This window comes from Stegostoma tigrinum, chromosome 6 (genome assembly GCF_030684315.1).
Source record: "Stegostoma tigrinum isolate sSteTig4 chromosome 6, sSteTig4.hap1, whole genome shotgun sequence".
NCBI lineage: Eukaryota > Metazoa > Chordata > Chondrichthyes > Orectolobiformes > Stegostomatidae > Stegostoma > Stegostoma tigrinum.
This window is the reverse complement of record NC_081359.1, coordinates 16,470,312-16,487,356: the sequence shown is the minus strand read 5'-3', so window position 1 is coordinate 16,487,356 and position 17,045 is coordinate 16,470,312. Positions and strand designations below refer to the sequence as shown.

Here is a 17,045-nt window from a genome sequence, read left to right as displayed (position 1 = left end):
CACAGCAACCAATGTGTGCACAGCAAGATCCCACAAGCAGCAATGTGAAAAGAACCAGATGATCAGTTTCTGTACCACTGTTGATCAAGGGATAAATATTAGGCAGGATACCAGTGAGCACTCCTCTGCTCTTCTTTGAACTGCTGTCGTGGAATCTGCTCCATCTACCTGAGAGTACAGGTGAGGCCAAATCACCTAACAGATGGCACCTCTGAGAGTGCAACACTCTCTTGGTGCTCACTAAGACTGGCAGCCTTGATGCTGGGCTCATGTTTCTGGACCAAGGCTTAGAACATAGAACACAGAACAGTTCAGCCCATGATGTTGTGCTAAACATGATGCCAAATTAAATTAATCTCAACTGCCTGCCCTTGATCTGTATCCCCTTACTGCCTGCATATCATGTACTTACCTAAAAGCCTCATGAATGCCCCTATTGTATCTGGCCCTCAAATCTCCTGTGACCATTCCCCCTCTCAACTTAAATGCAAGTCCCTAGTATTAGACATTTCAACTCTGGGAAAAAGATTCTGACTGTCAACCCTATCTGTGCATCGCATAATTTTATATACTCTGTCAAATCTCCCCTCAGCCTCCGGTGCTGCAGAGAAAACTGTAGTTTTTCTAACCTCTCCCAATCGCTCATACCTTCTAATCCAGGTAACATCCTGGCAAACTGCTTCTGCACCCTCTCCAAAGCCTCCAAATCATTCGTGTAATGTGACGACCAGAACTGAACACAAAACTGTAAATGCTCAATAGTTGAACCCGGATTCATTGCTGACAGAACAATCTACTGACTGAGATAACAAAGTGTGAAGCTGGATGAACACAGCAGGTCAAGCAGCATCTCAGGAGCACAAAAGCTGACGTCTCAGGCCTAGACCCTTCATCAGAGATTCTAGGCCTGAAACATCAGTTTTTGTGCTCCTGAGAAGCTGCTTGACCTGCTGTGTTCATCCAGCCCCACCCTTTGTTATCTTGGATTCTCCAGCATCTGCAGTCTCCATTATCTCCAATCTACTGACTGAGCCTACCTGACTGGGGAGCACTTTATTACTGTGTAAATGAATGAGTTGATCAATTAAAATTAGTTGTGTCATTATAAGTGGCTCCGGAGCCTCCAATACCTTCATCTGTATCAGCCCAAATAGTTTACCAAATACACTTGATGGCTGACGTATGTTAACAAGATTAAAATATAAAGAAGCAGTACTAGCAGAGATTCTAATCCTTTTTTGTTGAAACCAGTGCTCGTTGGCACGAGAATCAGTGGCATGACTTAATATGAATGTTCCAGTATGAACAAGCTTCCAAACTTCAATCATCGTAGTTTATATCATCACCACTCAATTAATTTGCCTTGTGATTGATCTTCCCCCTCCTTGGCTCGTGCTTGTGGTTTGGGGCAGGTAGGTGCAAAGTGGCTGTTAAATAACTTTCCATGAGACTTAATCTGCGTTTCGAATTGAAGCAAAATTGGAAATCCAAGGAAACATAAAGTCTGCTTCAACAGAATTCAGTTACTAAATTCTGTGAACTTTGATCAGGCTCTAACTACAGCAGAAATACAGACATTTCCTCTTTAGCTTAAATTATGACAAGAGATTACAAGGTAGGGTGGTATGCACTGACATTTACAAGTTCAAAGGGTAATTGCATCGACATTTTCAAGATATTATTGGATAAGTTAGACACAGAGAAACTATTTCTGCTGGTTAGACTAGGAGGTATAGTCTACTGAGTCAGATGTTTTGGTAGTGAATTTAGGAAACATCACAGCACACAAAGAGTGGTGGAAGTTTGGAGCTGTCTTCTGTAAACAGATGGTTTTGTTTCAATTCTGGATTGAATGATGGGGCATGATGAGGCATTCAGGAACTCTGAAGGGTTTGATAGTTAGGCAGAGGCAATGTCAGTGAGGAGGGTGGGTTTGACGGGCCATGGTGGGAAGTGAACGCAGTGGGACGTAATGCCTTGGGACTTTTGCAGGGAAATGTGCTGGGCACTGCACCCACATGCCAATGTTCGACACCAACGTTACGATCCACCTTTTGAAAATGTGTTCTAGTGAATGGTCCCTAAACACTTGATCATCAATGTTAGCTGCTCTGTCTATAACTCTGCAATAACATGGAAAAAACATCAGAAATACATGCTGGCAAGGCCATTACCAATCATTCCTAATGCCTGTCTGAAGTTTGAATCAGATAAAAACCTCTTGAGTTGGTTAAGGAGCAAGAGGAGAAAATCAAATAATTTTCACATTCAAAACTAGAAAAAGCCCAGGGTAGCTTCACAAGTCGTAAATAAATTTCATTAGTGGTTACCTACCTCTCTTTTGTCATCCACCATGTTCCAAATTATTTGGAAATGTCGAAGATCATTGTAGCTCAGCAGTTGATCCTCTTCAGTTGAATAAAACAATGAGAAATTTTCTACAATGATAGCTGTGGAAAGAAATGATAAAGAGGTTCATTGTCTGATGGATTTCAGGAAAGGATCTACTGTCAGGGATAGTCCTGAAAGATAAGAAGCGTATCCCACAAAGGAACAGACTTACCAAGACGCACTGCTACAACCCACCAAGGCTCCTTTGACAGCACCTTCCGAACTTGTGCCCTCTATCACCTGGTGGCTCAGGCAGCAAACTTCCAAGCCAGGCACCACCCTAACTCAGAATTATATTATCATTCCTCCACTATTGTTGGGTCAAATTCCCGTAACTATTTCCCTAACTGCTGTGTAGTCCTGTACCACATAGATCATAGGAATTCAAGGTGGTTCACCATTATTTTCTCAAGGGCAATCTGGGATGGGCACAGCCTCGGCCTTGGCAAGGGTGCGCACATCCCATGGATTAATAAATATTGAAATAAGAAGTAATGATCCCATTATGATGCATGTTAAATTCCCATTTTCCTAATTTAACAAAGGGATAACACGGGAAAAATTTAATCATCTTTAACAGTAACAGTACGTCCAGAATTTTTAACTCTTCAGTGCCAAGAATATTTCATGGCATCGTGGTATCACAGAAAAAGAAATGGCAGTCCCAATATTTGCTGAGGTCCCAGGTCTTGGTCTAAATTGTCATTGACTGCTATTTCCAGCAAAATAATGATACAAAAAAATCTCACAGGAGACTTGAGGGAGAGAAATTTCTGACAAGTGCAAGTCACTGTGGTTTGTCCCTCTCTTGCAACATTCTGGATACTAGTTTTTCACCAAACGTTTTCATCCTGGTTTGAAAGATGAAAGTAGGTCTACTTACCAACAAGTAGATTTAACATGATATAGGCAATGATGACATAAAAGGAACAGAAATACATCAGAGCTCCTGCATAGTTTCCACAATCTGTCTCCCAGTAATTCTCATCATCAGGAGTACAGAAAGGTGGCTGAACCTGCAAAACAGATATAGAGATACTAATGATATAAAAACACGAGTTCAAATCCCAATGCAGCAATTGAAAGCATGCATGCCTTCAGTTAATTAGCTGAAACAATCCAGAAAATAAAGCAAGCACAAATGGTGACCATAATTATCTTAAAAACTCATCTGTTTTGCAATGTCTTTTAGGAGAGAAAGTCTGACATCCTTGTCTGGCCTGCCCTCTATGTAATCCCAGTCCCACGGTAACCTGGTTGACTCTTAACTGTGATAACAAGGTGTAGAGCTGGATGAACACAGCTGGCCAAGCAGCATCAGAGGAGTAGGAAGGCTGACGTTTCGGGCCTTGACCCTTCTTCAGAAATTTCTGATAGTTTCTTTCTAGCTCCCCTATAAACTCCTTGAGCCATCTTAAACATCTTAAATACGTCAACCCTTAACTTTGGAGTACAAGGGGTCACCCATACAACTATCCTCATAACTTATCCATGTTGGGCACCAAATAGAATACTATGCTGGTGGCTCTGCCATATTAAACATCTGACGCTAGAGCTACCAGGACAAGTTCCTTGTCAGTGGTTGTGGATAATGATAATACTGTTGGTCCAGTGGCAGAGTGGAGCCTGTACTTACCATGCAGTCATGCATAATCTTATTCCAGTCTTCCCCAGTAACAATGCGGAATAAAACTGTGATGGCTTTACCAGCAGAGGAGAAATTTGCATGTCTGCAGGGGAAACAAAAGGATGAATCCTTGTGGTAATCAAGACAACGATCAAATGTATAAACTGCCAGGCTACCTTTAGCAAAATCAAACTGGCAAAGCTGTGAAAACAGTCACCACAGTAAGCAATCTATCCAATAGTTCTTAATTGTCATTCCTCTCATAAAACAAGGACTTTCTTTTCCGTGAAAGGTAGTCCTTAAACAGGACAAAAAAAACTTCAGATGCTGTAAACCAGAAACAAAAACAAATATTGCTGGTAAAACTCAGCAAGTCTGGCGACATCTAAGGAGAGAAATCAGAGTTAAGGTTTCGGGTCGAGTGACTCTTCCTCAAGATTCCCGTGTCCCTTATTTTGAGTTAACTCTAACGTCTCTCCACAGATGCTGCCAGACCAGCTGAGGTTTTTCCAACAATGTTTGCTTTGGTTTCTTAAACATAACAAACTCATTTAAGGTACAGAAAGAGGCCACTCAGCCAATCGTGTCAATGTCAGTTCTCCCTGTGTGGGTGGGTAGGACATTCTGCTCAGTCTCCTGGCCAACGTTTATTGCTCAATTAACATTTGGATGTGAACACAGCAGGTATGGTTAGTGAGTTTGCAGACAACACTAAAATTGCAAGTCTAGTGGACAGCGAAGAAGTTACCTCAGCGTACAACGGGATGTTGATCAGATGGGCCAATAGGCCAAGCAGGGGCAGACAGAGTTTAATTTAGATAAATGTGAGGTGCTGCATTTTGGAAAGGCAGATCAGGGCGGGGCTCATACTTAATGATAGGATCCTGGGGAGTGTTGCTGAACAAAGAGATCTTGGAGTGCAGGTTCATTGTTCCTTGTAACTGGAGTCAAACGTAGATAAGGATAATGAAGACGACATTTAGTATGTTTGCCTTTATTGGTCAGTTCATTGAGTATAGGAGTTGGAAGGTCATATTGTGGTTGTACAGAACGTTTATTAGGCCACTTTTGGAGTACTGCACGCAATTCTGGTCTCCCTCCTGTAGGGAAGATGCTGTGAAACTAGAAAGGGTTCAGAAAAGATTTACAAGGATGTTGCCAGGGTTAGAGGGTCTGAGCTATAGGGAGAGGCTGAATAGGCTGGGCTATTTTCCCTGGAGCGGAGGCTGTGGGGTGACTTCATAGAGGTTTATAAAACCATAGGGGGCATGGATAGGGTGTACATACAAGGTGGGGGTGGGGGTGTCCAAAACGAGAGGGCATTGGATGAGGGTGACAGGGGAAAGATACAAAAGGGACCTAGGCGTCAACTTTTTCACACAGCGCGTGATGCGTGTATGGAATGAGCTGCGAGAGGAAGTGGTGGAGATGGGTACAATTACAACATGTAAAAGGCCTATAGATAGATATATGAATAGGAAGGGTTTAGATGGATGTAGGCCAAATGCTGGCAAATCGGATTCAATTTTTGTAGGATATCTGGTTGGCATGGATGAGTTGGACCAAAGGGCCTGTTTCCATGCTGTGCATCTCTATGAGTCTATCTGAAATACACATGATCTGGCCATGAACACAATCGCCGTTTGTGGGACTCTGTTGCCCATTGGGTTCCCTTCATTACGACAGCGGCTACACAAAGTATTTATTGCTTGTAAAGTGTTTTGGGAATGTTCTGAGGCCATGGAAATGAATTCAGAAATGCAAATATTCGTTCTATTGCATGGGGGCAGGCAGTCTGGGTCACCCGCTCACACAGCATTCTTCTGTGAGTCAGAGCAAATCATTGCGCAGGTATTTATGTCACTGGCTTGAGTTAGGTAGTCACTGTCAGGCTCTGAGATTCTGGTCAAGCTGCAGAAGAAGCAGATTTTCCAGGACAGCTGGGGTACACGTCATCTTCGTTTTCTATCCTGAAGCAGCATGACAGTTTGTCAACAATCTGCATTTGTATAGCACCTTTAAATTGGTAAGGTACACCAAGATGCTTCATAGTAGTATTATCAAACACCCAGCCACATGTAAGCAAATATTAGGAGAAGTGAGCAAACGTTCGGCTAACAAAATAGGCCTTAAGGCGTATCTTAAAGGAAGAGAGAGGGAGAGCAGAGGTTTTGGGAAGGCATTCTTTCACAGCCTTACACACTTCCTCTGTTCATTCCATGCCAATCCATTCCTCTACCACTCATTTGACCTCTCATACCCTTCATGCTATCCAGGTTCCTCTACAAACCCTCATGGCTCTTCATATTGTCAAATGTTAACTTAGTACCAACTCATACCTCCCTGCCTACTGCCTATTATACTGAAACTCTTTGTTTCAACTCACCAAGTACACTCCAGTTAGACTTGTCCTGAGATTAAGTTCTTAAGTGTCTATTTTGATGAACTGACTGTTTAAAATAGCTCTCATTGATTAAAACATATTTACTACAATTAGTTTCCTTTAAATGCTTAGAAAAACACATATCTGTATTCATTGTCTTATTTCAAAGGGGTTTTCAAATGAAAATGAAAATAAATGTTTGCTTGTAAGCATTTGGAGCTATCAATCGCTGGTGAACTGACAGGTATGTCTGTGATAATGATAAGCTGTGAAATCAGTTAAGCAGCATTTTGATGAATTAGTAGCTTCAGGCATATGTCAATAAGGGGAGTGGAATAGTGAGCACTGCTTTTATTTTTGTGCGGCACTTTTCTTTTCAAATACCTCGACGACTTGACCACTCTCTTGCTAGCTCAAAAGACCGGGTGATTCCAATTAGTTTGTCCACATTCATGTCTACTTTTAGCAATCCCAAATAGCAATCTACCTCTCCCAAAGATCATTTGATTTTTCGCAAAGGCTTCCTAAGACCATATCTAAAGGGTGTCCTCACCTCTAAATGAGGTCCCTACCTCTCAAAATAACTTCTACCAGGCATACATTTGTGTTTCAGACGTTCTGCAAGGAAACCAAATCAGATCTGATTAAGGTTGTTGCAATCTGTGAACCATGGGAGTGCAATGTGTGACCCGCCCATATTGCTCCCCTTGCAAAAATGGTAGAGACTGGGTTCAGGGATGGGGCTTCCAGATTTGGGCCTCCTCCACTGTCTACGTAAACAATCAGGTTGTGATGCACATTAGGACAAAGTCAGTAGTGTTTTGGAGAGTTAAGGCTCATGGAATTTCCAAGGCATCATCCCACTTGATGTGGTTGTTGTCCGTTTGTATGGACCAAGATGCAATCCCCACACTACCTCTGTCCCGGTGCACAATCTTCAATTTATTTTTCTTTATTCATTCACGAGATGAGGGTGTCGCTGGCCAGGCAGCATTTATTGCCCATCCCTAATTGTCCAGAGGGCAGTTCAGAGTCAACCACTTCACTGTGGGTCTGGAGTCACATGTAGGCCAGACCAGGTAAGGGTAGCAGTTTCCTTCTCTAAAAGACATTTGTAAAACAGATTGGTTTTTCCTGACAATTAACAATGGATTCACAGTCATCATCAGCTTCCTAATTCCAGATATTTGTTGAATTCAAATTCTATCATCTGCCATGGTGGGATTCAAACCTGGGTCCCCAGAATGTTATCTGGGTCTCTGGATTAACAGTCCAGCAATAATACCTCTAGGCCATCACCTCCCCTGCCTCCTTCAAAGTCTCCATATGTAGCATGCTTGCTCCCAAGCAATAAGCAATTTCATACACTGAAGTGATATGCATCAAACTTTTCAGGGTCCCAATTTGGGAAAAAATTACAAACCTGTTGATGTTCTCTCCATACTTGACAGTTCCAAACAAAACAACTCCGGCAAATGCATAACAGATAAGCAGCAGGAACATTCCCACTATAATAAAAAAGCTCTTGTACATACTGACAACCACTGTCAGTAACAACATCTTCAATGTCACCTGAAACCAGAAAACAAAGGGTTTCCACTTCACTAGAGTGCATTCAAAAACTGACTAAATATAAATTACAGGGAAATCAAACTAATAGTTTTGTGAAAGTCTCTAATTGTTTAAAACAAAGTCAGAACTTAAATCTTCACACCTTTTGTAGTTCTATGACCAACAGTCTTAGCCATGTAATGATCTCATTATTCAACTCAATTATTATTTGGTAATGGCCTCAATGAATGGCTAAATCCAGCATTTTACTTCATTACTTTTACTGATCTGTAATGACCTAAACTTCGCTAAGAAATGGACCTGAGATAGGAATGGCTCAACTCCATGAAGTGATCATATCTCTGCACCATCTGGTCATCGAGAACGATGGACACATCAAGTCGCACTGTGACATCTCGTTGTAGGAGGTCGAGGGAAACGAGAACCACATCAAAGCAAATAAAAACACAAATGAATGCAATGAATGGATGGAAAGCATGTTACACCGTTATTCACTCTGCACATGACAACAGGAAGACAATACATAGCATGAATTAGAGCGACAGATAAATGAAGGCATGCATTTGCACATTTACTTTGTCACAATCGCCAAACACACTGTAAGATGTGCAGCTTCTAATTTCGCCTGACTACTCACGTGCTTTCCACAAATGGAAAAGAACCTGAACACAATTACACAGGCTCCCATCACGTATGTATATTCATTCTGTAAATTAACAATAAATAGCTGAAGCAAACTTTTCCAAACTAATGGAGTTATATCAGATCTGCAGCACAGAAACAGGCCCATTCACCCTAACTGGTCTATTGCAGAGTTTATATTCCCCATGAGCCTCCTCCACTCCATCTCAGGACCAGGTGACATGGTGACGGGTTTTCTGCTTCACATTTTTCTGCCTTCATCTTAAATGTGTCTGCGCTATTCACCAAAGCTATTCCTTATCACAAGTTTCACATTCTCACCACTCTTTTGAAGCGAGAAATATCTCTTGAATTCTTTTGCACTTGCTCTTCATTGGTAACTATCTTATATTTACAACTTAATAAAATGTGAGGCTGGATGAACACAGCAGGCCCAGCAGCATCTCAGGAGCACAAAAGCTGACGTTTCGGGCCTAGACCCTTCATCAGAGAGGGGAATGGGGTGAGGGTTCTGGAATAAATAGGGAGAGAGGGGGAGGCGGACCGAAGATGGAGAGAAAAGAAGATAGGTGGAGAGGAGAGTATAGGTGGAGAGGTAGGGAGGGGATAGGTCAGTCCAGGGAAGACGGACAGCTCAAGGAGGTGAGATGAGGTTAGTAGGTAGGAGATGGAGGTGCGGCTTGTGGTGGGGGGGAAGGGATGGGTGAGAGGAACAGGTTAGGGAGGCAGAGACAGGTTGGACTGGTTTTGGGATGCAGTGGGTGGAGGGGACAAACTGGGTTGGTTTTGGGATGCGGTGGGGGAAGGGGAGATTTTGAAGCTGGTGAAGTCCACATTGATACCATTGGGCTGCAGGGTTCCCAAGCGGAATATGAGTTGCTGTTCCTGCAGCCTTCGGGTGGCATCATTGTGGCACTGCAGGAGGCCCATGATGGACATGTCATCTAAAGAATGGGAGGGGGAGTGGAAATGGTTTGCGACTGGGAGGTGCAGTAGTTTGTTGCGAACCGAGCGGAGGTGTTTTGCAAAGCGGTCCCCAAGCCTCCGCTTGGTTTCCCCAATGTAGAGGAAGCCACACCGGGTACAGTGGATGCAATATACCACATTAGCAGATGTGCAGGTGAACCTCTGCTTAATGTGGAAATCATGGGGAGCTGAGGGGGCTGATCGGACCTTGGTTTTACATCTCATCTTAAATACAATACCTATGTTTTACACAGAATAAAGATTAGACCAGAGGTTGAATAGTGCACTCAGCTCTGGTCTCCATACAGGTGCTGGAGAAGGTGCCAAAAAAATAGACTTGCAAGCGTGACATCAGAATTGTGAGGTAATTCCCATCAGGAAAGTTTAAATTGGCAGGGCTCTTTCCTCTAGAAAGGAGAATTCTGAGAAATGACCTGGTTATAATGGGGTTTGGTAGAGAAAAGCTAGATGGGGGAAAATCAAAATTAGAGGGTCATAAACATGAGACAGTGCCTAATATATCCAATATGAAATTCAGGAGAAATATCTTTACTCAGAGAATTTTCCTTTATTCATCCACAGGATGAGGGTGTTACTGGCCAGGCAGTATTTATTGTCCATCAGTTCAGAGTCAACCACATTGCTGTGGGTCTGGAGTCACATGTAGGCCAGACCAGGTAAGGATGCTGGTTTCTATTTAAGGACATTAGTGAACCAGATGGACCTACCCCCCCACAATCGACAATGGATTCACAGTCATCACTAGATTCTTAATTACAGATGTTTATTGAATTCATGGCAGGGTTTGAACCCGTGTCCCCAGAACGTTATCTGGGTCTCTGGATAAACAGTCCAGCAATAACACCACTAGGCTATCACCTCTCCAGTGGTGAGAATGTGGAACTCATCATCACAAGGAGTAAGTGTGATGAATCAAACAGGGAACATTTAGAATGAAACTAGATAAACAGATGAGGGGAAAAGGAACAGAAGGTTATGTTGATGGATTGGGAAGAAGATCATGTGGATCCTGAACAACAGCCTGCACCTTTTGGGCCAAATGGCCTGTTTTTCTATGTTCAGCAAGTAGCTGGATGACACAGTGGTATAATTACAGCTTAGATTGTAGTTATGTTTAAGAACATTGGCAGGACAAATTTGTGTCACTTTTTCAGTGGTGGATGTCAACATAAGAATCTGCAAAAGAGCTTATTTTAGGAACCCACCTAGCTGTGATATCAATCAGTAAGCAACACTGTCCATTGAAATTGACAGCATGTTGTGGGAATGAGTGAATTGATGGATTACTTACAAGTAAAGCAAAGTGTAACACAACCCATATTACACCAAGTGATGTCACTAACAGGTCATAACGGTTCCGTCTACTTTGCCAGAAACCAGATGGTGACATGGCTGTGATCTTCATCGTTACCTGAAACAAACAGAAAAAAAAATCATCCTGTTCAAACACACATTTTGTCGGACCATTGTTCAGCTCAGAAACCCCTTTACAAAGTACACTTTGAGATACACAGCTCAGAAACAGACCACTCAGCCCGGCTAACAAAGTGTGAAGCTGGATGAACATAGCAGGCCAAGCAGCATCTCAGGAGCACAAAAGCTGATGTTTCGGGCCTAGAATCTCTGAAGAAGGGTCTAGGCCCGAAACGTCAGCTTTTGTGCTCCTGAGATGCTGCTTGGCCTGCTGTGTTCATCCAGCTACACACTTTGTTATCATGGATTCTCCAGCATCTGCAGTTTCCATTGTCTCTCTCACTCAGCCCAGCTGATTGATTGTTTATGCTCCATATAAGCCTACGCCCGGCCCTCTTCATTTCACTCTCAACTTATCCTATGCTGTTCAACTATTACTTTCTCCTCATAACTTCTCTAAAATATATTCCCCTCAACCATTTCGTGTGATCTTTGCTCTCTAGGACGGAAAAGAAATGTCTTCCCAAATTCCCTATTGGATTTAATAGCAACGATCTTTCGGATTCTCCGAGCGAGTGGACTTAAGGCACCAACAAACCCATGAAGAAATGGTACCGATGCATCTAACTGGACTTTTGCACTTGACAAGCATGTGACATCATTGTGCAAATGATAGAAATAATCATTAATGCAGATTATTAATTTCGGCTTGATTCGTTTATTTGAAAGGCAGATCTGAACCATTACTTTAGCGAGAACTCAGGTCATGCCTCGGACATTTGAGCCTATCTCTGGAGTGCAAGAGTTTAGCAAGGGATAAGAAACTAAAGTAAGTGAGTTCACCAGGTTGCAGATTTTTACTAAATTTAATTCAGCAAGATCAATATTGAAGGACATGTCTTGAATATTGATGATAATGGGAACTGCAGATGCTGGAGAATCCAAGATAATAAAATGTGAGGCTGGATGAACACAGCAGGCCCAGCAGCATCTCAGGAGCATAAAACCTGACGTTTCGGGCCTAGGCCCTTCATCAGAGAGGGGGATGGGGTGAGGGTTCTGGAATAAATAGGGAGAGAGGGGGAGGCGGACCGAAGATGGAGAGAAAAGAAGATAGGTGGAGAGGAGAGTATAGGTGGGGAGGTAGGGAGGGGATAGGTCAGTCCAGGGAAGACGGACAGCTCAAGGAGGTGGGATGAGGTTGGAAGGTAGGAGATGGAGGTGCGGCTTGGGGTGGGAGGAAGGGATGGGTGAGAGGAAGAACAGGTTAGGGAGGCAGAGACAGGTTGGACTGGTTTTGGGATGCAGTGGGTGGAGGGGAAGAGCTGGGCTGGTTGTGTGGTGCAGTGGGGGGAGGGGACGAACTGGGCTGGTTTTAGGATGCGGTGGGGGAAGGGGAGATTTTGAAGCTGGTGAAGTCCACATTGATACCATTGGGCTGCAGGGTACCCAAGCAGAATATGAGTTGCTGTTCCTGCAGCCTTCGGGTGGCATCATTGTGGCACTGCAGGAGGCCCATGATGGACATGTCATCTAAAGAATGGGAGGGGGAGTGGAAATGGTTTGTGACTGGGAGGTGCAGTTGTTTATTGCGAACCGAGCGGAGGTGTTCTGCAAAGCGGTCCCCAAGCCTCCGCTTGGTTTCCCCAATGTAGAGGGAGCCACACCGGGTACAGTGTTCCCCTCCACCCACTGCATCCCAAAACCAGTCCAACCTGTCTCTGCCTCCCTAACCTGTTCTTCCTCTCACCCATCCCTTCCTCCCACCCCAAGCCGCACCTCCATCTCCTACCTACCAACCTCATCCCACCTCCTTGAGCTGTCCGTCTTCCCTGGACTGACCTATCCCCTCCCTACCTCCCCACCTATACTCTCCTCTCCACCTATCTTCTTTTCTCTCCATCTTCGGTCCGCCTCCCCCTCTCTCCCTATTTATTCCAGAACCCTCACTCCATCCCCCTCTCTGATGAAGGGTCTAGGCCCAAAACATCAGCTTTTATGCTCCTGAGATGCTGCTGGGCCTGCCGTGTTCATGCAGCCTCACATTTTATTATCTTGAATATTGAGATTGTTTATAAATCCTGATAGAATACAGGACCACGTTATTTTATTCCTTTATATCAGTCAGTGCAATAAATCCCCAATTGCTTGCCTTTTCAAATTGTGTGATGAAAATCTGCCATCTATCACTGTCCATCTGTCAACATTCAAGAAACTTCTAATCGAAAATGGTGCAAAATTTCAGTCTTTCGTGATTGTGATAAGGTGTTCGAGCCTTTATCTTTTGGTTTATGACATAATCTCAGCTCTTCTTATGGTTTATTATTTTGATACACTCTGGGGTATATATGCTGCAATTTATGGTGAAATGTAATTGCTCATCATTTTTCCTTTCAATTTTTTTTCCACTGTGTGTTTTCATCCATTTAAATTATATTACAAATTTCCATTTCTGGAAATTTTCTTGTTTGTGTTTTGCCTGTGGTGATGACAACAAAACTATCAGCACTCACTCTCATTACTCCTCTGAAATTGACAGCAGGTTCTGAGGCTGTACATGTGCAGAATGGTGGGGAAATAAGAACGTTATTTTCAGTAATTTCACACTTTTCCAGAGGGTCCACTGTCGAAGAAACTCCATGCAACAATTAATGGGAAATCAAATAAATTGACAAATGTGTTTCCTCATTACTTTTTTAGTCTCACTATAAAAAAAATTGAAAAAGTGGTGTCTTGTTTGTGTGTAACTGCAGTTTTAAGCAGTGTATTAACTTCATAATTACTTCTAAACACTGCGGCCAGTAACTCACCCCCTGACTCCCGAAAACCCCATCTACCATCTATAAGACACAAGTCAGGGGTGTGATGGAATATTCCCCACTTGCCTGGATGAGTGCAGCCCCAACAACACTCAAGAAGCTCTGACACCATCCAGGATAAAGCTGCCCGCTTCATTGGCACCACATCCACTCCCTCCATCACTGATGCTCAGTAGCAACAGTGTGTACTATCCACAAGATGGACTGCACAAATTCAGGATTGAGTTTGAGGTTTGAGTTATAAAAGAAGGCTGGGTAGGTTGGGACTTTTTATCGCTGGAGCGTAGAAGATTAAGCGGCGACTGTATATTTGTTTATAAAATCCTGAGGGGTACAGCTAGGATTACTGGTAGGTGTCTTTTCACTGCATTTCAAGACTAGGAGGCATACCTTTAAGGTGCAAGGAGAGAGATTTAAAAAAGACAAAGTTTCACACAGTTCATGTGTGGAATGAACTTGCTGAGGAAATGGCAGATGTAGGCACAGTTACAATGTTTAAAAGACACTTAGATAAATATGTGAATAGGAAAGGTTTGGAGAAATATGGGCCAGGGCGTGGTAGGTGGGCCTAGTTTAGTCTGAGATTATGTCTGGCATGGATTGGTTGGACCTAAGGCTCTGTTTTTGTGCTGTATGACTCTATGACTCAATGAGTGGTTTATGTTTATCAGTTCACACTTATCATATATACTTATGTTAAAGTTTCCCCTAAATGTTTCCCCTCTCACCTTGAACCTGTGTCCTCTTATAGTTGACCCTTCCACCTTGGGAATAAGCCTTTGACTATCCACCCTATCTATGACTCTCACAACTTTGTTAACCTCTATCAACTTGCCCCTCAGCCTCTGTCTTTCCAGTGAAAGCGATCTGAGTTTGTCCAACCGAGTTTACCATAATTAAAACCCTGCAGACCAGGAGGCAACATCCTGTAGGCCCCTGTCTATATGCCAGTTGTTTTCATTTACGAAAATCTGAACTGGGCATATCATATAGATAATGTGCTTACAAAATCAGAACCAAGTCTGGGAATTCTGCAGTAGATAACTGACTTACTGGTACACAACAATTGAAGAAGATTGTTCACCCACTAGGGGCTGTTTTGCCATTCAGTGAGATTATAGCTGTTCTGTATCTTAACTTCACCTATCCATGTTAGTTCTGTAATTGCTAATCCACAAAAATCTACCGATTCCAGTTGTTTAATTTTCAACTGACCCTCAGCCTTGTGTCTTTTTGAGGAAGACAGTACCAGATTTCCACTCTCCTTTGTTTGAAGAAATACTTCCTGACATTGTCAGTGGAATTCTATTTATTAGGTTATGCCCGTTTGTTCTAGCATTCCTCATAGAGACAGAATAAATTACCTCTGTCCACCTTGCCTAATCATTTATTCGTTCTAAACATCTCAGTTAGATCGCTCTTTAATCTTCTCGCCTTGAAGGAAAACAATCAGTAAAGTTCATACTTATAAATTAACCATTTGCAGCCAGAGAATCATTTTGCATAACTGGACATAGTTTGAAAGCTGACAGTGCAAAATCTTGTATCAGTCTGTTAAAAATCTAAGTGACTGTGTATTCGCGAGTAGACCCTATGCAATTTATTGTTTGGTATTAAAGTGGTTAACCTCCTTATCAATCCCTGCTGTTCATTAGTTTTCTTTATCTTTTGGAGGTATTTCTAGATTTGGGAACCTTTTGGCCCTAGTCTCCTATTCAGTAACAAAATCTTAAGAAAGTAAGGTCAAATCATTAATGATATCCCCATTTCCTAATAACATTTTTCTTATTTTATTCTTTGCTGATTTAGAAAGTAGGTATTGGTAAATTCATAATACTAAAAAAATTCCTTCATTTTGGATAACACAGTAGAAATTGGATGTTTTAAAGATGATAAATTGGACCTTATAGTCCTATAAATTTATTCTGAGTGCAAAATTGCTGCTGGTGGTCGATGTTGGTTTTTGCTGTTAAATTAATTCTTTGCCTGGCAGCAAATGGTCCACACCACTCACCATTCCTAAGATTGGAGAGGAATTGTATTTACATTTGGGGAGTTAAGTATATTAATTCTGTTTAATGATGGTCTGCATTAACTGATGAAGCACTTAAAAATAAGTAAATAGGAATGATCTGAAACTATGGTGGTTGCATTAGGAAGTGCGTACTTGTATTGTGCTATTCTGTTAATACATTTCTCCAAAGAAGTGTTTCGATATAGATATCAGTTCTATCCTTCAGCATTAGGGGTTTCTGGGAATATAACACAGGAAGATGAACTGCACCTTCTATGTTGGTAACTGCGACTTTGTAAGGAATGGAAGCATAGGCAAAGTCCTGGAGTGATCTTTGCAAAGAACTTTCCTGCACCAGTCTTTCTTTACAGGAAAGACAGAAGGAAGAGAACAGGAAATAGATTGCAGTTTCATTCCTGCATCATTCCAGGGTACACTCTCCAATTAAACTGTACACAGGAAAATAATTTTCAGAGAAAAGTAATTTAAAAAGTAAATGCAGAACTTGGGGTCACATCGAGAGGAAAGTTATTGTACTTGGTCCTCAATGACTCCACTTCTTAAAAAGTAATTTCACATTGCATTTACAGGCTGCCGTCATCATGACATTGTGCTATTCCCAGTACACACAGATGTGTGCAATATTGAAGACCATCAGTAAAAGTAATCAGTTCTATCTATTTACAAATGAATTAAGAAAATCCATCTGTGCATCTGAGAATGTTTCATCTCAAATAAATAGGGCCTAACATTCATTTTTACAAGGGCTCCTCTACTGTAGCTATGGTCACAGTTAAAAGAAAAAGTTCTGTCAGTAAGAGGTGACCTTGTGCATCAGTGAAAGCAATCTCCAACACTGGCAGAGAATTGAGGAAATAATGATAATGAACACTGGTATTACCTCAACTAAACATCTTGCAGACAAGGGAGAAAAGGTACCAAACATAATGTTACCTCAAGGACAAAAATAAAGGTGAAAATGACGGATATTGTTGCCAGAGGAACTGTAACGGGGTTGTCAACATCCCACTGTAAGACAGAAAAAAAGCAAATTCTTAAGTGTGTTCATTTATATTGTACAAAGGTAGCATTTAATTTTCAAGAAATTTATTTGTCCATTTGTTTGAATTTTACCAGATGGTACCACCCCACTGGCTCAAACATCAATGGGTGGAAAGGAACCCACATACAGTCCCC

At 42.2% G+C, this 17,045-nt stretch overlaps 1 protein-coding gene across 3 annotated transcripts in view; it reads right to left on the bottom strand.

The window, feature by feature from the left end:
* Positions 1-17,045, bottom strand: part of nalcn (sodium leak channel, non-selective) — a 226,952-nt gene that overhangs the window by 20,300 nt on the left and 189,607 nt on the right. For 2 of the 3 annotated variants that reach the window (XM_059646460.1, XM_059646459.1), the window contains exons 33-39: positions 16,803-16,877; positions 10,894-11,013; positions 8,611-8,679; positions 7,825-7,973; positions 4,028-4,121; positions 3,275-3,407; positions 2,335-2,450 (exon numbers count right to left, since the gene is read on the bottom strand). In XM_059646460.1, coding sequence (XP_059502443.1) covers positions 2,335-2,450; positions 3,275-3,407; positions 4,028-4,121; positions 7,825-7,973; positions 8,611-8,679; positions 10,894-11,013; positions 16,803-16,877 — 756 coding nt within the window. The remainder of the gene's footprint in view (positions 1-2,334; positions 2,451-3,274; positions 3,408-4,027; positions 4,122-7,824; positions 7,974-8,610; positions 8,680-10,893; positions 11,014-16,802; positions 16,878-17,045) is intronic. The other variant, XM_059646461.1, reaches the window with a different exon arrangement.